This window comes from Dicentrarchus labrax, unplaced genomic scaffold (assembly GCF_905237075.1).
Source record: "Dicentrarchus labrax unplaced genomic scaffold, dlabrax2021, whole genome shotgun sequence".
Classification (NCBI taxonomy): Eukaryota; Metazoa; Chordata; class Actinopteri; family Moronidae; genus Dicentrarchus; species Dicentrarchus labrax.
Window position 1 is genome coordinate 20,504,812 of NW_026136702.1, and position 21,967 is coordinate 20,526,778.

Below are 21,967 nucleotides of genomic sequence, written 5' to 3' on the forward strand. Positions count from 1 at the left end.
CAAAGCCAGTTTACTTCATTTTTAATGTTTTTGATTATGAGATACAGATGTTAATTGACAATGGGTGATACAGTAGGCATGATATCAGGTCTTTAGTGTTCAATTTTAATACAAATTGTAGACCTTAAGTCACTCATTATATTATACGTGAATCTATATCTTATATTTAAAAAAAGCATTTAATCCGATTCATACACGTGAAAATCACTTAATTTGAGCACAAATACATAATGTGAAGTTGCAGGTTGTGACCATTTGAATACAGCTTCTTCCAAGTGTGTACGAGGAACCATGATGGCATCAAAAGGCCCTATCTAGAGCCAGTGTTTGGTTTGTCCATTCTGGGCTACTGTAGAAACAACACCTGTTGTACAACATGGAAGCCTCTGTGGAAAGGGCTTTTTCTGAGGTAACAAGAACACAACCATTCTGATTTTCAGGTGATTATACACAAATGAAAACATCCCTATAAATATTATGTTCCATTTCTGCTAATGGATCCCCCTAAATGTTACACACTGGACCTTTAAATGTATATTAAACCCAGCACAAACATAGGAACCAATGGTTTTTGAATTGAATGGTTGAAGTGAAATACTTACTGAATGTTTTGCCAATCCCATTTACAAACATGAGAGGGGAAGGATATTAGAAACACATTTCAGGATAATGTAGTCTAGTACAACACCACTGCTGGTCCATAAATTAACCGCTAAAACAGTTTTCCATAAGGGCAATTGGCAAGAGAATATGCATGTTATTATCTGTAGTATTTTTGGGTATCCTGTGGGGGGCAGTACAACGACCTGAGAGGAGAGGAACCTACAGTGTTGTAAAAAAGAGAAGAAGAAGCTTCACCGTGGAGGGAACTTTGACAGCCTGTTCAGTGTAAACATTCACAACTTCGTAATGTTTAGAGTTTATGTTAATGTAGTTTAATGCCGACATTCCTCAGTCCTTCTCCTTAAGGCAAAACCAAAGGTTCGTAGCAACCGACACACAGTAAAACGTCACCGTTAATATAACATAACGTTAATTTAGCTAACAACGATAGACGAGGTCAAAACAAACGGAAACGTTAAAGCCGACTTCAATTTAATATAATTTAACACATCTTACATTTATATGCGGAAACGAGTGTCCGTTGGAAAATGCTCTAACATTGTCTAATTCAGTAGCGTTACGTTACATGATGAAGAATTGTGTTTCAGTAACGTTATAAGTTAACAGCTAACATTATTTCTTGTCCGTGGTTTCCGTTGGTAACTAACGTTAACGTTAAGTTAACTAATGTTAATGTTACTAACTTACGTTAGCTAATTAACTGTTAGTTAGTGAACTGTAACGGCTGAATTATAAAAGTTAACGTTAGCTCCCCACACCTGTGTGTCTGGTGCAATACATGTAACGTTAGCTGATTAATGGTTGTCTAAAACAACTACCTCGCTGTCACTTACTTCTTTCTTATTTGTTCTTGTTTTGTGTTAGGAAAGTAATGAGTGGAGAGGAATCCAGCAGAGGCTCATGGAGGGGTGGAGGAGGAAGAGGAGGAGGTAGCGGTGGATGGAGAGGAAGAGGAGGGGGTGGTAGTGGTAGTGGTGGATGGAGAGGAAGAGGAGGTAGTGGTGGATGGAGAGGAGGAGGAGGAGGTGGCAGTGGTGGATGGAGAGGAGGGGGAGGTAGTAGTAGTGGATGGAGAGGAGGGGGAGAATGGAGGAGTAGACCATGGAGAGGAGGATCAGCAGGTGGAGGAAGAGGAAGAGGCTCAGGGGGAGCAACAGGAGGTGTTGGAGGTGGAGGAGGATCAGGAAACCATCAGAGAGGTGAGTTCCATTTGTTTTTTTAATTTTTCATATCCAGCAATCAAGTTTGAAGAAATAATGTATTTTTGTATGAATAAATCTGCTGACAGCTTCTTAAACAAGGTGCTTTTGTTTACTGCATTATAGGAGAATGAGGGAGAAAGGCTTTTAATTTGACACAAATTGAAGACAAATCTTAGCATCTAATGTCCTTACCACTGTTTATCTAATGGGAATTGAACTGAACATGAAAAGCTGCAAAAGATAGGTGTCATAATTTGCAATCCTTCCTTCCTGCCTGTCTGCCTCCTCAGTCCTTTCTCAGGCTACTCTAGATGTGTTGTGTCCGTACAAAGGATGGACACTGTACTTCACAGAAGGTATGCGTGTGTGTTTATAGCTCTGTTTTACATGATGATAGTGCATACTGTAGACATGGGTTACATGTAATAGTCACGATGGTTTGTCTTTTTCTGTCTGTAATGTCTTTATATGTGGTAATATGTGCAGGCTTCATAGAAAGCTCACCGAGTGTGGAGAAGATCAAAGTGTTTGAGAAATATTTTACTTCCAAGATTCACCTGTATGACAAGGTCAGTCTGTCTGCTTGTGTATCTTTCTGTGTAATAGACTGACCATTAGGGTTATTATACCTCAGTATAGTCTATCATTGACATTTTTTTTTCTTTCTTTCAATGGAAATTTTTACACTTTGTATCCTGATTTGTTTGTTACAATGACAGTTCTTGTTTTGTTGGTGCGCAGGATGAGATTGAGCGCCAGGGCAGTGTTCTGGTGGATTATGCAGACTTGACTGGACACAAAACTGTGCGAGAAGCACTTCCTGATCTGACCACACAGCTGAAGGAACAGCCAGAGGTGATACTCAACTGTTTGGGAGTGGCTATTCACCAGGTACACACATACACAGTCACTCCTACACACATATGTTGTCATCTGCAAGTTGAAGTCTGCCAGAATATTTGAGTATTCGCATTGTATTACTATTGAGTACTTTGCTAATTTTCTCTTCCCTGGTGCTTGCTGACACTAAGAGGTTGTCGTCTCCGTTGTTTTCTGCTTGTGCTTAATCCGCAAATGTTTAACCATTGAGCTTGTTGTTATTCTATGATACACAAGTTTAATGTTACATAGCTTTCACTGTATGTTATTACAAAATACTTCCAAAAATCACTTTTTTGCCTGGTTGCCATTCTGCTTGTAACGTTAGATGAGTGATGTGCTCTGCGGCTGCACTCAATATGTTGAACGAATACTGATGTCCAAACAAGTACTTGAATACTCATTCCCATCCCTAGTATAAATATAGTATTAAATACCCATAAGCCTTTTGATAAGTTCATATTTAATGTGATAAAGCATGCTGAATATTCCTAATATGTAATATTTCACATTATGTCATTATTAGCAGTTCTCTCTCTGAGAGCTCATACCAGGAGTGTTTGTTTGTGTCTTTCAGGTGTTAACTACAGATTTAGAGAAACAGGCTGCTGAGCTGCAAGGAGAAGAACTTCCTGTCACTACACCAATCATCAACATCCCTCACATTAGTGCAAGGTAATGCACACAGTGAAGTTGTTTGCTTGACAGCTGTACACCGGCTGATCATGAATACAGATGACTTTAATTGCGTGAATCATCCACAGGCTGTATAACTATGAGCCGTTGACTCCATTGCGGACCTTGCGTGCCAGTGTGTTTGGACGGCTGGTGTGTGTGAGGGGAACAGTGGTCAGAGTTAGCAATATCAGACCTCTGTGTACCAGGATGGCCTTCAGGTGCCTGGTCTGCTCGCGCACACTGTCTCTGCCACTGCAGCATGGGAAATACGATACACCCACCAAGGTATGCTCACACACTGTTCTAGCTCACTGTTTTTCTACTGTAATGTTTCAACAACTCGGTTTACACGAGGAAAACTGTTAACATACACTTTCTTTTCCGCATACACACATAGCCATCTGTGACATCATTACTTAGATTTGCAGATTAACTTTTAATTTTAATGTTTGCATATATGTGTGTCTTTCATCACATAGTGTATCCAGCCTGACTGTCGCAGTCATTCCTTCACCCCCATCCGGAGTTCTCCTCTTACTCACACTGTAGACTGGCAGATCATCAAGTAAGCATATCATCTGCCTATGTCTATAAAACTGTGACGAGACCTGGCTGATTAAAATCCTTGACAGAGGAAATATGTTTATATTAGTTGTGTCTCCTTGAAAGTGTAAAATGCAGTTGTGGCAGGTCATCTCAACTAAAAAGTGTAATATTTGGAGAAAGTTGCAGCTTTTCTCACGACGTATTCTAATGTACATTCTCCAATCCTGGGTCAGCATTTTTACATGCTTCATTTAAAATTTGTTCAGGGTGCAGGAGTTGATGGGTGGGGAGCAGAGGGAGACTGGACGAATCCCGCGCACCGTGGAATGTCACCTGACCTCTGACCTCTGTGACAGCTGCGTCCCCGGAGACACAGTTACTGTGACAGGGATAGTTAGAGTTACCAACGATGGTACAAACACACTGAGACACACACATTCTAACCAGGGTGGGAGGTAGTTTAGAGTAAGCTAGTTAATGATATTTAAAAATCGATTCACTATATATTTGTATATATGTATACTGTATAAACTATAAACCTCTATTTAACTATGGAAATTCTGGGTAGGAAATGAATAAAAAAAGTGCTCTTCTGCCTTGGTTGTGAAAAACTCATGCTTGTTATTTGTTTGCAGGTACTTCCCGGGGCCATAAGGATCAGTGTATGTTCCTCCTCTACCTTGAAGCCACTTCAGTCAGCAATACTAAAGGTACTGAAGCATGTGTGTTTGGACTTGAATCATGTGGATATATATATAATCCACATATATATGTATATATGTAACTGAGTGTCTAAATGTGTAGGTCAGCGGTCAAAGTCAGGTCAGGGATCAAGAGGGTCACTTGAAGATCGCTCTGGAGGGGAGGAGTTCAGTCTGAAGGAGCTGTATGCCATCCAGGAGATCCAGTCACAGCCTAACCTGCTGAGACTTATAGTACAGTAAGACAATTAGTACCTACACTCTAACATGTTCACGGTTTTAAAAAGTTACTCAGTTTTCTTCCATATTGACTTGACCACAAGGTGATCTTCTCGCCTCTTTCAGCTCTTTGTGTCCTGTCATCTATGGCCAACTGGTGAGTTGTGTGATGCTCTGCACTTCTCAATAGGTTAAGAACACCAACAACATTTTCATCACTTATAATTTGGTTGAATACAGGGCATTTTCTTTCATGATTATTTTTCAGAAATCATGAAAGTTCAGTCCAGCATCCTGTATTCTGGTGTGTCCCTAGGTGGTGAAGGCTGCTCTAGCCTTGGTGTTGTTCGGAGGCAGACAGAAACACACAGGCAAGAACAGCGTCCCAGTTAGAGGAGACCCACACATCCTGATGGTGGGAGACCCTGGACTGGGAAAGAGTCAGATGTTACAGGTAACACAGAAAACACACTAATTTTATTACTCTGACGCTGAAGTTGTAATGCGTTTTTACTTTTTCAAGCTGTGCTATGTTGGTCCAGAACCTGTAATACTTCATGTGTTCTCTTCTGTGTGTAGGCAGTGTGTAATGTGGCTCCCAGAGGAATCTATGTATGTGGCAACAGCACAAGCACCGCAGGTAAATTGTGTTAAAGTACTACTCTCCCTAAATAATGTTGTACTCCGATTTGTTACAACATAATCAAGTTGGGAATTGAATATTTAATGTATATTTTTTCTTTAGGACTGACTGTGAGTTTATCCAAAGACGCAGGAACAGGGGATTATGCTCTAGAGGCCGGAGCCTTGGTGCTGGCTGACCAAGGTAGGAAAGAGAGTGAAAACTTTGGTTTAAAAAGTGTATTTGTGCCCATCTTACATAATGTATATTGATTCATTGTGCTGGCCAAAAGACATCAGTCATAAGTATTTGTTTGTTACTTTACTTTTAACAGCTGATGGAAAATACCTGCTTTAATATTTAGGTTTTGAAATATTCTCAACTCGCAGAGAAATTTAAAAAACCCTTGAAGTAAAAGCTAAGGAATGATCAGAATAGGAGACTTATGCTTTCTGCAAAGCTTCAGAAACTCATGGACTGTATTGCTCTGGACAACTAGCTGTTTTTCATTTGGTGAAGATGGTTGGATTTGTGAACTTTTCAAGTGTGGCCTTACCTGAGTTGCAAGCTGTAATCCTTCACTTTGAATGAATTTATTCAGTTAATATGTAATTGATTTTAAACAACGGTCTGTAAAGCATATGTAGCCTTCTAATTTAGGATCATTTATTTAACAGTGTGAAAACCAGTACACTATGTATATCAATGTTATTTTAGTTGGCTTTAATTGCTGTACTGTTGTAGAATGCTCTTTCTTTCGCTGTGTGCAGAGGTTAAATTAATTTAAAATGTTTTGCAACTTGTGTAGTAGGTCAGATTTGCCCTGGTTTTTGTCAGGATTGTCTCAGGGAGAGCATCATCCAAGCCTGTTAAAGAAGAATCATTGTGAATGTGTACATTATTATATGTCTGCTTCTGCAAGTGGTCCATCGCGGTAATATTCTCTGCAATTGGATTGAAAAATTCAGCAAATATTGGCAGTGGCAATCGACCAAAATGAGCTGCAAATATCAGATATTAGCAAAAATCCAATATTGTTCATCCCTAATACCCACCCACGCCATCTCTCAAGCCTGCTTGTTTCTCATTTATTTATTTCTCCACCTCATTGTTTTCTCCTGGCCTTTTATTCTCTTTCTCTATCTGTTCTCTTTAGGCCTTTGCTGCATTGATGAGTTTGATAAGTTGGGTAACCAACAGCAGGCTCTGCTAGAAGCCATGGAGCAGCAGTCTGTGAGTCTGGCTAAGGCTGGAATAGTTTCCTCTCTTCCTGCCAGAACGTCAGTTCTAGCTGCTGCGAACCCTGTTGGTGGTCATTACAACAGAAGTAAGACCGTCTCTGAAAATCTGAAGTAAGTTAAGACAATCAGTAAAGTAATTGTGTTTTTTAGCGACTGCTGGAAGATATTATAGTATATCTGTGTAAATATGCACGTTATTGCCTTATAGTTACAGTTGTGCATTCTTGTTTTAAGAATGGGCTCACCTCTTCTTTCTCGATTCGACGTCATCTTCCTCCTCCTGGACATCCCAGATGAGTCACATGACCGCCGCCTGTCAGAACACGTTATGGCAAACAGGGCAGGAAGAGGCAAAACCAGCAGCGCCATAGTCACCAGGACTAACAGTGAGTCAGAGACCTCCATCCTACTACAGCACTCAGACATGCCGCTGTCTGAACGTTTGCAGGTAAAAAAAATGGACAGTACGCCATTAGAAAGACAGTAATGTCTGTCAAAAATAATTTATTGGATTTATGGAGTATGTGTGTATCTGTGTCAAGGTCCCAGCAGGCGAAACTGTAGACCCCATTCCAGCATGTTTGTTGAGGAAGTATATAAGCTACGCTCGACAGTATGTCCAGCCCTCGATCTCTCCTGAAGCAGCACAGACAATTCAGGACTTTTACCTGTCACTGAGATCTCAGGCACACACTGCTGATTCCACACCGATCACCACACGACAACTTGAGTCTTTAATTAGACTAACTGAGGTAGGTGTTTCTTTATGTTTGGTGTATTCAGTTCAGCCATCAGCAGCATGTGATTATGTCATCTTTTTTAAGGCTACTGCCAAATATAGTTTTCATGTGTTCAACAAAAGGAAACATTTTTCATCTAGTGTCCCAGTACTTATGTGGTTGACTGTGTGTTTTTGCAGGCAAGAGCCAGATTGGAGCTCAGAGAAACTGCTACCAAGAGTGATGCTGAGGATGTGGTGGAGATCATGAAACACAGGTGACCGTACAGGAGTCTTTGTGTGTATTAAAGCTGCGTAAATATTTTTTTATTATCGATTTAATCTGACTGTTATTTTCTCAATTAATCTTTTAATAGTTTGATCTATAACATGTCAGAAACTAATAGAAAATTCCCATCACAATTTCCTAAAGCCCAAGGTGATCTCTTCAGCTTGTTTTTCTGACTAACACTCCAAAACCTAAAGATATTCATTTAACCATCACATTTTTAAAGAAAAGCAGCAAATTTTATTTCAACTAATCCATTTATTGTTTTAGCTCTGGTGTGTAAGTGTCCCGTCAAATAGTAAATTTAAGAGATTAGGGAGAGGAAACTTGGATTTGCAGATGTGACTGCTGCTCTCACCTGTGACAGATAAATTTGTCCATTCGGTTCAGCATAATATATAGAGTTGTTTTTTTTAAAACTAGTGTGCATAGCAATATACTCTGCCAAAATAGTTGACTAAGAACTGATCCGAGATGATATACAGTAAGAAAATCAAGATTATATCTTAGTTGTTCTGCCCTGGTGTTGAATGTACTGTCCTCTCTCTCTCTCCCTCTCTGTGTGTTATTTTGTTGTACAGTCTGGCTGACACATACTCAGATGGTCTGGGCAATCTGGACTTTGAGCGCTCTCAGCTTGGGTCAGGAATGAGTCAGCGCAGTGCTGGAAAACGACTAATCAACGCACTGCACTTGCATGCCCAGAGGACCAGTCAGAATCAGTTCGACCTACAAATGCTTCGATCTATGGCTGACAGACTGAACATCAAGGTGAAAACATTCAAATGCATGTGAAATACACATACACTAGATAAAAACAGTAGGTCAGACTTAAAGGTCCAGTGAAGGGCTGTACCTAACTCGGAATTTTGTCCTTCCAAGTCAGATTTGGCTGTCACCACACCTCCTGTGTGTCACTGAAATTCAAATATTGTGCTGAAATGGAAATACTGCTAAAGTTAACACACCAAATTATTCAAGGTTGCATGTCAACTCCACCTAAAAAAAAGGATTTGGGTGTCTACTACTCAAAAACTTCAAGCAGTAGGAATCACTGAACAAACCAATTAGAGAAATTACATGAAGAACTGCGTAAATGAAAGGACAGATTTCTCTAGGTTAAAATGTCTCCTCCCAGCACAAACGTTCTCAGTAATTTAGGCCATGAGTACATGCAGTAAAACCTGATGCTACTCTAAAAACACTCTATGCATGCTGGACAATTTATTGAGTCATTGGATGATTCCTTTCAGGTGGTGGATTTTGAACGACTGGTGAGTTCCTTGAATGAACACGGTTTCCTGTTGAAGAAAGGACCCAAGCTTTACCAGCTGCAGACTGTCTGATTACTGACAACTGCTACAGACTCAGAGTACACCCCTGCTCCCTCCTGCCTCACTACAAGGTCAGTGTGTGGGATAATTGAACAGGGTCTCTCTGTATTGAAAAGAAACCATCTGTCCTGACCACTTTCACAAAACCACCAACCACTACTGTTTAACCCTTTGAAGAGTCTGTAACAACAACTGACAAAGACAGGACATATCATCTTAACTACTAAAATCTCACAGAGAGCATCTCACTGGCCTTACAGCATCTACAGTTAATTAAGTGTGCACAAATCCACTAAAGAGTAGGAACTAAGCTCAGTTGACTCAAGTACACACACATCTCTGCTGAAATAGTCTGCATTTATTTACACACAAAAAGCTTCAAACTGAATGTGGTAATATTGACTATACTTGTTATTTGGCTGTACTTGCATCAGTTACGTGGGACTTCAGACATGATTCAAGACTTCAAGCAAATGTAATTTAATACCCCACCTCTTCATTGATATGATGTGTCACAGATACTAATATCTAAATAAAGATATCAAAACTTTTCAGAATTTACACAGCACTCAGCAATAGCAGTGGCACCATGCTATTGACGCAATGAACATTCATCCACTGGGGTTGTCACTCATCCAACTAAAATATTGAACAATTATAGACACTTTTTAAGTATCTAAATCCACATGTTATAAGTATCCAGAATTGCAGCTCATTTAAACATTTTAAATCCACAACTAAAGCAGAAAGTTTGGATTGGATTAAACCTTTGGTACAGTGCTGATGTTACCTCCCTTACCCATACTGACTGTATTGAAGATCCGTTCTGATGTTGTATTAAGCTGGCAATGTATTGTTGTACAATTTTTTTTTCATTTTCTCAAATGTTGACTTTGTAATCTGCCTCTGAAATCCAGTATTGGTTGGGCTATGTTGATATAAATCCAGCAAGTGTGCAGCATTTGCTCCTCAATTTTGTCTTAATGCTTTGCATTGATCTGGTCTACCTTTTCTTGCTTCTTTTTGTACTGTATGCACTTTATTAGTTAACATTAAACAGTTAATAAATCATTTTATTTCCCCATGTATTTCAGCACTTTGTTGTTTGTAGTTAAATGGTTGACAGTGATTTAAAAAAAAAATACTATTATTATTATTATTTTTCTTTATATCCAAGCTATTTTAAAGACTCTCCACACAAGACACAAGATTACCTACTTTCAAAATAAAAGTCCTGTAAACAAGTGCCATTGGCGGTTTTACGACGTTTTGTGCTGTATCAGTTTACGGCAACATGGCAGCCTGCTGGCTTGATCTGGGTTTGTGTCGGCTCTGACTGTCAGACAATCGGAAACTTCACCATGAACCCGGGGACGGACAGCACGAGGCCAGCAGGCTGGTAACGGGGGCTCGAGAAGATGATGATGTGTTTTCGGAGGATGTCCCCTCCGTTGTGCCGTAACGCAGCAAATGTTCGCTGTCTGGCGCGAGGTGCGGGTGTGTGTTGGCTCGAGCCTGTGTCATGGCGGCACGGACTCACACCTGTCAACGAGTGCGCGAGGCTGAAACAGTCCCCGGTGAGCGGCTCGTGGCTCCTCAGACTCAAGGGTACGGAGAGCCGTGTCTCGTGCTGGAGTGGTATCCTGCAGCAGGTAAAGGCAACACCCTGGCACGCGCAAGGAGCCGCTTCCCCCGTGTACTGGGGAGGTCACGAGAGGTCGGTGGCCAGTTTCCGGTCTCTACTGTACCCCAAAGCTCGTGGGCTTTGCAGTGGAAAGACCAAGGAGACACCGGACAGCTCCCCGGCGGCGGACCGGAATGAAGCCAGTCCGGTGCCGGGACACGGGCTATTCAAGTTCAAAGAGCTGGTGAGGACAGTTTAATGCACAGCTGTACTATTAACTATAAACTGTAAACAATACAACAGTGTAAACTAATCTGTTAAAAGTGTTACAATCAAAAACTTATCATGTTAAAGTATCTAAATGTTACCAGCATAGTTAGCATTTCCCATCACTGGAATATAATGATCTTTTATAACATAGGATTATTTCTACTGATGCACAGTGTGTAAACAGCATGTTAATGTTGTTTCTGGTGAAGGTACAGCTGGAAAGATGATTCTGTCATTATTGATTTGTTTGTAAACATCTGATAATGAGTAACTAGTAGCAGCAGCTGTTATGTGGAGTAATACAAGTAGAAGCATAAAGTGGTATGAAATGGAAATACTCCAGTAAAGTATTGTAAACCTGTACTGTGCATAGAGTTAGACATGTCTGCTGATGTTGGCCAATTTCAAGTAAGGAGAAATTGCAGTACAAATATGTTACAGCTATTTTAGAAACTGTGTAGCTGTTACATAGTTTGTCCACCAGGGAGCACACACAGGTATATTTTACAAGTTATTATTATTATTTTTTTGTCTTATTTTTCAGTGGTGGTTTGAGGAGAAACATACTGTGCATCCTCATATAATTAATTGAATCAGAACCACTCTCTTGAAACTTAGGTTGACGTATATGACGTGAGTTTCAGAGATTCATTCCAAGCTTAGAAATGCTGCTGGAATAGTTTCAGACTGCTTTACCTGTGTAAGCTATGTCAATGCTATTGGACAGATCTAAGTTGTTAAACACACTGTTGATCTGTGGATTGACACATGTTTCTGGTCTGTTTTTCTCCAGTATGAAAACCCATGGACAATCCCCAATTTTTTGTGTGTTTGTCGGATTGTGCTGGCTCCATTTCTGGGTCATCTGATCATCGAGCAGCACTTTCACATCAGTCTCGCTCTGTTCATGCTGGCTGGCGCAACTGACCTGGTAATATAGATCTCAACAGTTTCACAAAACACTTGTTGCACTTTTCTCCTTCTGTTTCTTCTATTGTTTTAAAAATAGGACTCAATTTGTACTAATGTCTGACCCTTTTGAAACTGAGCTGATAAGAAGAAGTGGAATAAGAAGACTAGACAGCATTTTGATAGAGAACATTACCCTACTTTATCTAGCTGTAATGTCTGTGTTGAGATTGCTCAAAATGACAAATCTGCTCGTTCAACCAGCCACATTAAAAGACAGCTTACAAAATTCTGTTAATTAAAGATATTTTGATAATTATCAGGACATCCCTGACATGCTCAGTAGATCAGGGATTAAGTAGGGGATGTGCTAACCTTCTCACTGTAAGTGGGCAACAAGGCTCCATGATAGCCCTGGTGACCCTAAAAGTTAATTGTGTAAGGTGGCGTCTGGGCCGATATTACTGTGAGATGGGTTATTATTGAATGAATGTCAGTGCAGTCACCTTTCTGAAAACTTGCTTCTTTAGACCTTTTTAAAAGCCATTTAATAAAACTTCTCTTCATCTCTTTCTACCTCTTTCTGTCTCACTCAGCTGGATGGTTACATTGCCAGGACGTGGCCCACTCAAAAGTCTGCATTGGGCAGTGCTCTCGACCCATTGGCTGATAAGATCCTCATCAGTATTTTATATGTCAGTCTCACCTATGCGCAACTTATACCAGGTATTGCACCAGGATTGTGTTTTGTTTGACAGTTTTAGAAATGTATTAAAGAATTATAAGTTTATTTATTGTGGTGTTTACTCCGTTTTAGCTCCACTGACAGCTCTAGTGATTTCCAGAGACATTGGTTTGATAGCTGCTGTTTTCTGGGTCAGATACAAGACTGTACCTCCACCGGTGAGACACATTACATTTCACTCTAAACAAGCCCACTTCAACTAAGTTTGTTTCATAGAATTTAAAAACTGAGACTGTAGCTGAAGAACCTTCAAGACCTGTCAGAAGTATAAAGTAATATTAATGTACTCTGGATTACAATGGCCACTGTTGTAGACTCTCTGCCTCTTTTTCCTCCAGGTGACCCTTAGTAAGTTTTTTAACCCCTGCTACACCACAGCACAGCTCAAGCCCACACTCTTCAGCAAGGTGACTCACTCATACACAAGCACACACGCACACACGCACACACACAGTCACACACACTAACCAAACCAGCCACCCACTCTTACTATGCACTGGAACATTTTGTACATTTCTGTAGTAAAGTGGAGATTTAGCAACAATGGAGCCTTAAATAGCAGGATTTAATTAGTATGTGTGATTATTTTATTATTATGAATATTTTCAGATTTTTAAAACCTGTGCATGACAGTCACCAGATGCAGAAACTGATAACATGACACAGTGCATTACGCATGACACAGTGCATTACAGAATTAAGACCAAAGTCAGGAAAGAAACCAAACCAACAGAAAATTATCATCATGTTGTCATTCCTTTAAAACTTGAATCTGCAACCTAAACCCTATATATTGGGCTGGGAATTATGACTGAAAAATAAAATCTCTGATTAACATAACATTCATGATTTAAATCTCGATCTTACATTTCAGTCATTTTTTGCATTGTTCGATACCAGATTTGATTTGAGTCCACAATATTGGAATCCTACAGTCCTGTAGCATGAATGCAGAAATGTGTCTGCATCATTTATTTTGATACATATGAATATGTAGAATACACTTCTGGAAGAAAGGTGGCTGGCAGGATTAGTGTTATTTACTCATTTTGTTTAGCTGCCAAAAAGTGTTGTTTTGTTCTTGGAGCCAGCCTCAACCCATGTTACATGCTCAACAGATTTTATCTGAAATAATGAGCCAAACGTCATTTGTTTGTTCATCTTTTGTAATGTTTTTACTGTGTGTGTTTTTATTTATTTTTTATCTTAGGTGAACACAGCCATCCAGTTCCTTCTGGTTGCAGCTTCTCTAGCTGCTCCAGTCTTCCAGTATACAGACAGTGTCCTGCTGCAGTGCTTATGGTAAACCTCCATACAGTATATTACATATGCATACACATGTAGGTCTCATCCACTTGACTTTAACATCCAGAATGTCCTTTCCAATGTAATGGTTACAACAAAAATGTTGTGTAAAGGGTTATTGAATGCAAATGGTTTCCTCTCTGTCAAGCACATAAATGCTGTTTATTCCAGCAGAGTGTTCGGGTTAAGTGCGTTGACTCATTTCAATCTACAACTCCGAGTGAGTTGGAGTAGAGATCCAACTCAGGACAAACCTTTTACTGTGTCACAGTAACCTACATTTTTATACAAATTCAGCAGACTGGTAAACTAAAGTACACAGGCATCTGTAATTTTTCTTTTTCAGCTGACATACATTTAGAATTTATTTTATCAACCCTTATCATTTTTGTTGACACCAACATACAGCATGCACACCTACATTAAATACAAGTGGGACTTAATAACCACGCTGAAGCCCTTTTTATTTTTTCTTGATTTTTTTTTTTGTTCTTGCTTTAATACTTTAATACTATCCTAGCTTAAAGGGCCAGTGTAGGAGGGTCTGTTGGCAGAAACAGAATATAATGTTAATAAGCATGTTTTCAGACAGAGGCAGCGGGTCCTCTTCTACAGAGTCCACCATATTTAACTGTGAGCCATGTAGAACGGACAAACCAAACCTGCCTCCAGACAGGGGCCTTTTGCAGCCACCATAGCTTTTCATACGCACTTGGAAGTATTACAATGATTGCAAACTGCAACTTCACTGATAGATGCCACAACATGCTTGTCATTTAGGTTTGCTATTATAATAAAAAACTTCAATTTGTAAAATTATGTTTCAAAACATGCATGCATTCCTTATGCTAAAATATCTGTCTTGATATTACCACTTGGGGTGTTAAGTCACACATTTTAAAATTTTACACAGAATTTAATTGTACAATTTGAGTTCAATAATGCAGTACAAGTGTCTCAATTTAATAATCAACTATAACCCACTGGAGGATCATTATTATATCAATAATAATATACAAAAATAACTTGATGAATGATGCTGTTGGCATTTAAAATAAACTCATTTGACCAATCAGAGAGCTGGAAAGGCACTATTATTTGAATTGCCGTCTATGTCATGTGTTGTGTTATATTGCAGGTACGTTACAGCGGTGACTACAGCAGCATCCGGCTATAGCTACTGGCACTACGGACGCAAGACTGTCCAGGTGCTAAATACCAGATCACCATGACAACCACACCAGGAAACACCAAGAAAGCAGAACAAAAGCAGTCAACAACCGCGGCAGAGACATTGATAAGCTGTGGCAAAAGTCGGACAGACAGATGGACAATTGCCAGGAGCTCTGAAACCAAGTAGCTGTGACAGCCATTTATGAGTCGCCATGGCAATGACACACGGAAAGCAACCGAGGCCGCAGATGGTTTACTGTGACACTACAGAAACGCCTAACAGCAGCTCTGCATCTGGACTGCCTCTGGACTGGCTGTGGACGAGAGACACATGCACACAGATAGAAACAGCAAACACAAATATAGACCATCTGCGCGCGCACACACACACACACACACACACACACACACACACACACACACTCTCAAACATACATGTCAAGTATATGTTAAGTGATCTGGCCAGAGCTTCTATTTTTTTTCTTAGTTTTTCAATCAAGAGGTGGCAACGTCAGCCTGATTAGTCACATGATTGTCAGTTTTGTAAACTAATGATTTATGATTAAAAAAATAATCTGTTTTGGTTAGTCTCTCTCTCTCTCTGTGTGTGTGTGTGTGTCTGTGTGTGTCTCTGTGTCTGTGTGTATGATGAAAGTGTGCATGTGAAAGTGTGCATGTGACTGTTTTGGATGCAGGGTTGGCTTTCTTAAGGGTGACACATGTTTAATCTTATGAGACACAGATCTGACAGTTGTATCTGTTTGAAATCAGCATTAAGGATTTAAAAATGGGTCTACAAATGCAGTGACATGCTATCAGCACAGGGCTGGTCAGGTGGACCAAGAGCCACCAAATGGATATTCTCCATGCTTATTTATTAGAGGAGAATTAATTATTATATTAATTGATTCATCAGTTAATAGGAATTTAATTAGTGAGTCATTGTTCAAGCAAAAATGTGCCTCACTGGGTTCCCCGCCACTTTATAGACTTAAGAAAATGAATGGCACTTAAGTCAACAGTGAAAATAATCTGTAGGTGCAGCCCGATTATTGATGAGATTGGGATTTTTTATAGATGCCAGAAGTAAAAAAAATGCCCATCACCCTGCTCATGCACATTTGCATCACATTGTAAAATAATCTTCGCTGCCTCTGTTAAATGAAATAGAGGATGACACCTTAAAATTGCTTTTGCCGAACAGCAAAAAAGATAAAACAGACAAAATCAGCAAAGCCTCACATTTGAGCTATATGGCCAGCTACAACCAGTGAAGGGTTGAGATTAGTGTTTGTAGTAATTGTCTGTTTTCTCACATCTCTCAATGTCTTTCACTCGGGTGCAGCACTCGTATCTGAATCCTCTGCTTATTTCCCTGCACCTCCACTGTTATGATTATTCAAAGAACCATGCCTGCTGTAATACTCCTTTCAAGTTCTTCCAGTCTCAAGATCAATAAGACCAGCAAGCCAGAGGTTATTTAGAGCCTTGGGTAGAGCACCAGCTGGACCTCTTTCACTGAACCCCTGGCAGTTGAATCCGACTCTGCCGCTTATTTTACCCCTCAAGAAAACTAGTGTGATGAGGAAAACGTGGCTGCGTAACCTTTTCAACTCTTCCACTTACTTCCCAGCAATTTTCTGCATCACTTGGGTAATGCTGTTTCATTATCCACAGTGTGCCAATGACTGCCAGGCTTGTGTGAGTTGTTTTTGTGGCCTTGTGTGGGATGTCTGCTCATTATCTCTTCACTGAATAATTTAAAGAGTCTCATTCTAAAATGAGATATCCATCACTGGGAACAAATTGATACCTACGCTCATTAAATGACTGTTTAAAGAACTTGTGGTGCTTTTTTCTTTTACTTAAGTCCATATTTGAAAACACAGATTGGAAGTGTATAATTTGAAAGTACTAGATGATGCCCCACAGGCTTTTCATGTAGTGTTGGGGAACGGCTCTTTAATTAGTAGAGCCTCAGAGATGAAAGCTTTTAAAAAAAACTAAAAAAATCTAACTGCTCTTTTTTTTTTCCAGCTCTCACTGGTGAACTTGCACTCGAGCGTGCTACAAGTGATCGGGATTGACAAATATTGTAAGCTTTATTTATTCAGTCTCACTAAAGTGGTTTAGTTAGAAAGTAAGGAATGGTGTATGAACTGAAGCTAGAAAATATCACATTCATTTCAAACTTGTTTATGCAAGCACACGTTTCAATAAGAGTCAGTCTTCATTACTATAGGATATAGGACAAGACTCTTTTAATATAAATAAAGTGTAAAACATTTTTAGTGGTCAAAAATAGCAGCCATCAACCAATTGCATGCAGATTTGACCTGTGACTGCAGGGTTTTCTGCTCTTATGGCAACTTATTCATTCTTCAGAAATCATAGTAGACTATTGTAGTTAGGAATCTATTAGCCTAATAGTGCTCTGTTGACATATAGTATACAGATATACAGTATGTTCTTTTCCAGTTGTATTAAAAATGTTGTATGCCCTCAACGGAGAAAATGACCCCCATTCGCCTTTTGATATTTGAGTAGATTCAATGTAAAATGGAAGAGTTTGTGTCTACTGGTCCAAAACTGTAGTTGCTACAAGTCACTAGAACAGCTTTGATTAATTATGTGTGGAGTTTCTTTAAAACCACTTCAAAATATAAAGTAAAACTTGTAAAACTAATAATATTACACTTCACTTTGTCTGATACCAATAAAACAAATAGTGTTGTAGATATTTGTCATGGACTTTTAATGTCATTTTGTCATGACAGGTGCACCTACAGTATCAGAACACTGCACTAAAGCTAAATTCATTTAGTTAGTTCAAATTGCCCAGTCACCCTGCTGAAAGCATTTTAAGTAAGCCACTGTAAGACCCATTCTCAGCCACTAGATGGAAGAACCAGATAGAAACTCACAAGATGTTTTTACTGGACATTAGTTATATTAGAAGCCTTGTTCACCCTCATCGTCGTTTTCCATGTGTAAGAGGGATACTGTGATAGTCTCAGCAGCAAATAGTCCTGTAAAGGAAATCATATAATGGCATCAGATCTTATGTAATGGTGTTTGGATATTGGACATATTCCATTACAGGTCTTTTAATACAGGGACTATATTAAAATACTATATACTATATATAGAATACTAAGCAACAACTAATTCTATAACTCTATAATTATTGTTTAACCTACATGTGACAGTGAATAAACCTAATGTATGTGGTCATAAAAGGAGCAGCTACATGTAAAATAATTCAATTTGTCTGAAGGAATTAGTATTTTTTAGTTTGAGACTTTCTTACCATGACAGGAATGCAGTTCGTAAGTGAAGTACGGGATCCCTGTTCTGCTTGCTTGTTCTAACAATGTTTATATTTAAAGGTATTAAGTATATGTGCAAAATATCACCTTGCAGTTTCAGAGTAACAGTTGTGCTGTCATTCAATACTGCATAGCACGCTTTATTGACAAACTGAAATCCTTCAAAAGTGCAATTTAGTGAGAGACGCTGCAGGCGAACGCGCTTGCTGTACCACAAAGAGGTTGTAGGAAGAAATCGGGGGAAGTGTTCGGAAAACGTTTGCAGAAACATATTAAATTAGATTATTACTTGTTTACCATTATGTAGCCTTTTTTCATACATTTCTCTCACTTTTATTTTTATTTTTTTATTATTATTTATTTGTTCCTAACTCCTCATGTTTCTGTGAGTGTTGGTAACGTGTTGCTTCCATTTTTGACGAGACACACTTGAAAACAATTCAGATCTCTAGAGACCACTCCTTGTTTTGAGAACATGGGGCTAGGTTTTAAAGTGGCTTGCAAGAACCAGTAAGAGTAAAACATTGATGCAGATGATTTAGTGATGGAGGCGAGAGCAGCCAAATGTGCCTTCACACTTCACAGCCCAGCTCTCCAGAACCCACAGACAGGCTGAATCACACTAACAAGGACAAACTTTGGATCTGTATGCTTATGTCAGCACGGCCCTCCGGCTACCGTTCACTGTTACAGTCAGTCCTGCATCAAGTGAGAGAATCCTGTCTCCTCCACAGCTAAAGAAAGCTTAGCTCTGCTCAACAGGATAGACTCTTTGTTGTCCCATTTATTTTACTGAGCAGGAAATAAGATTAATTTGACGTGGATACATGCATGGCAAATGCTAAAACCAGCAGAAAATCTTTATTTTGCTGTTATACGTGGCTACACATGAAGCTTAGCCAAAGGCTAATCAGGTAGAAAGCATTACATGCTTCTGCTCTTTTTATACCTTATCTCCCGCTTACAACTCACAAAGCTGACTTTCACCTAAGAGTGTGTAGGATTTCTATTTCCTTTTCCCTTGACAGAGTTTTTGGTCCTGCACAAATATAAAAAATTCACAGCATGCAAGAACGCATTTAACTAGGGGTGTAATGGTACGCATAAGTCAAGGTTCATTCATAGCCTGGTTTACGGTCACAGTTTGGTGTAAGTTTGGTACAGTAGTGGGAAAAAAACAAATGTATTATGATATTTTTCTTTTGGGCGATGCCGTCCAATGTGCGTTAGTATGTCGACAAACCAACTCTCTCTGTTGGTGCTGTAGCTGAACAGTCACCCAAGTTGTTCCCAAACAACTGACACAGGCAGTTCTGCCAGCTCCGGCGTTTCATTTGAGCTTGTGCTTCAGTGACCTTGTTGGGCTAATCTCGGCACATGTTGCTAACAGTTTGCGGCTAAAGGTTTCCAGTCAGATCTCATACTTTGGTTCCACATTATGTGTATCAATCTGCATACTGTGTAGTCGCCTTGCAGCTGTGTGAACCGGGCAGTGACCCCTGTACCGTGATGGTTCGGCACAGGTACACAAACCGTTACAGCCCTACATTTAGGTTTTTTTTAGTCAGAATGTAAAACCACTTCTTTCTGAGTACTGTCAATCAGTTCCAGTCCTTGATTGATACAAGCTACCAGACAAGACCACTGTGTTATCCAAGCTCCAGTCCAATGAGTTTCTCAGTAATCCTGCTCCACACCACAAACATCCAGCCCAACAATGGACGATCCAAAAGACAGCTGGCTTTGTGAACAAAATTCTGCATTGGGCATGATCATTTGTTTTGTCTTAGAGGAAGACATAAATGTGAACTTCTTTTACCCTCTTTTGCCTATTGGACATGCCAAGGTTAACGTCATTCCCAATCTTGGCAAACAATATTTGAGGAGATATTTCAGTCTGGATCAAAATGATGGATCGACCAGTTAACATTGCCCTGTCAGCAGGGCTAAAAAGACATATTTTCTCACATACCCCATGCAGTCATGCAGATAGTTTTGGTTTCATTTGATCAAGTTTGGAGATATCCATAATCCATAAAGATTTCTAACTCCACCCTAGCACAACAGAGTTGAATAAAATGTCATTTGTGGTGCTGACAGCAGACCAGTTACATTTACAAAACTCAGCAGACTGTTTGTCCCCATTAGGGTTGCCACCCATCCGTACAATACAGGATCGTCCTGATTTGTTCCCGTTTGACCAGTATTTTTGTGCATAACCTCTAAACTACGTTTTCACCTGCTTGCCATGACATGAGAAATGATAAAACCAAGAGAGTTTCACAAAATATAGCAGAGAAGCATTAAATCAGAATTTGCGAAGACACCTAGAATGACAAGTTGTCTGTCACTCAGTTTCATCGTTGCCCTGGTTAAGGAGACGCGTGTTGAATACCTCCAGCTCAAGTCCGCCCATTAAAAGAAAGAGGCTTTCCAAATACAGATCTGAATGGCAGAAGGACCACAAGTGGATCAGTCCTGTCAATGGGAATGAGTGGGCTATTAATAGAGTATTTTCTGTCGCCCGTGGTGGGCTGTCTGACCTGAAGCAACATTCAGCTCAGGACAAGCACATCCAAGCAGTGCGAGAGCAGAGGACGCAGAGTGAAATTGCTCAGTGCATGATAGACTACCTCAGAACTGTGCTGTTGTTATTAGATCGTACTGTGTCTGACATACAGTCAGTGGTTTAGAGTTACCGTCTTGCCATTCTCCAGATAGTTGACAGCTCTCTGACGATATTAGAAGAAGACCCACCCCTTCTTTGTGTGTGTGTGTGTGTGTGTGTGTGTGTGTGTGTGTGTGTGTGTGTGTGTGTGTGAGAGAGAGAGAGAGAGAGAGAGAGAGAGAGAGAGAGAGAGAGAGATTTAACCAATAACCTGCTTGGTGGAAATGAATCTTCCTAAGGCTAGGCTACCTCATCCTTCCTGAAAAGTGCTGGACTGAAGGTTAAAATTACATTCATTTTATACATGGACCCATATGTAGGTTAACACAACCTAAATAAATTAGCAATTATTTTGGTTCTCTACATTTCCTTCACTCTGGAACAGGTAGATTGTTATTTCAGTGCCTACATCCAGCAGAGTTGTTTTGATCATTTTCACAATAAAAAAGGAATTTATGTTATTTTGACAGTTTGACAGACCAAACATTTTGCCCTCATCTTTGATCCGATGTTTTAATCCTAATATAACTGATGCACCTGTGGCTTACTCTATTGACTCTTTATTTCCTTTACATTCAGGTTCAGAGTGGCAGAGGACTTTTAAATTGGTGCCTAACATTTCCAGAGAATGCCAGAAATTAGGTGTTTGACATTCATGACTACGAGACCCCTGATTTGTCTCCCCCATAGCATGGAGCTGCTGGCAAGGTGTCCCTTATGTTTCCACATTAAAGGTCCCCATATTCCACAAAACACGCTTTAAGAAAAGTAGTGAACCAACCACGTAAAATGTTTCCCAGAGATCTCGGGAAATTCAGATGGGCTTTTTTGGGAGAAGACTGCAATTAAAAGAAGGCTTTGGAAAGGCTCTTATCAGAGCTGAGAGAGAAA

The 21,967-nt window shown here is 39.8% G+C and overlaps 2 protein-coding genes across 2 annotated transcripts; both read left to right on the forward strand.

The window, feature by feature from the left end:
• The first annotated feature begins 825 nt into the window (after positions 1-825).
• Positions 826-10,141, forward strand: mcm8 (minichromosome maintenance 8 homologous recombination repair factor). Its single transcript, XM_051428720.1, has 21 exons — positions 826-981; positions 1,489-1,823; positions 2,117-2,182; positions 2,313-2,395; positions 2,568-2,717; positions 3,283-3,380; positions 3,470-3,668; positions 3,863-3,948; positions 4,196-4,341; positions 4,565-4,639; positions 4,734-4,869; positions 4,976-5,006; positions 5,166-5,303; positions 5,429-5,489; positions 5,595-5,675; positions 6,628-6,823; positions 6,947-7,160; positions 7,255-7,464; positions 7,632-7,708; positions 8,301-8,490; positions 8,973-10,141. Exons 2-21 carry the CDS (start codon positions 1,496-1,498, stop codon positions 9,063-9,065), a joined length of 2,658 nt encoding a protein of 885 aa, XP_051284680.1. The 5' UTR covers positions 826-981; positions 1,489-1,495; the 3' UTR covers positions 9,066-10,141.
• A 175-nt stretch (positions 10,142-10,316) lies between these two features.
• Positions 10,317-15,659, forward strand: crls1 (cardiolipin synthase 1). The gene is made up of 7 exons (XM_051428735.1): positions 10,317-10,921; positions 11,741-11,878; positions 12,453-12,582; positions 12,674-12,759; positions 12,940-13,008; positions 13,812-13,903; positions 15,045-15,659. Exons 1-7 carry the CDS (start codon positions 10,472-10,474, stop codon positions 15,136-15,138), a joined length of 1,059 nt encoding a protein of 352 aa, XP_051284695.1. The 5' UTR covers positions 10,317-10,471; the 3' UTR covers positions 15,139-15,659.
• The last annotated feature ends 6,308 nt before the right edge of the window (positions 15,660-21,967 follow it).

Bases quoted from the DNA above. Each gene is read 5' to 3' on its own strand.
- mcm8 (XM_051428720.1), top strand. From the start codon at position 1,496: ATGAGTGGAGAGGAATCCAGCAGAGGCTCATGGAGGGGTGGAGGAGGA. The intron at 2,183-2,312 runs GTATGCGTGTGT...TAATATGTGCAG, and splicing joins GACACTGTACTTCACAGAAG to GCTTCATAGAAAGCTCACCG. The intron at 2,396-2,567 runs GTCAGTCTGTCT...GTTGGTGCGCAG, and splicing joins AGATTCACCTGTATGACAAG to GATGAGATTGAGCGCCAGGG.
- crls1 (XM_051428735.1), top strand. From the start codon at position 10,472: ATGATGATGTGTTTTCGGAGGATGTCCCCTCCGTTGTGCCGTAACGCA. The intron at 10,922-11,740 runs GTGAGGACAGTT...GTTTTTCTCCAG, and splicing joins TATTCAAGTTCAAAGAGCTG to TATGAAAACCCATGGACAAT. The intron at 12,760-12,939 runs GTGAGACACATT...TTTTTCCTCCAG, and splicing joins ACAAGACTGTACCTCCACCG to GTGACCCTTAGTAAGTTTTT.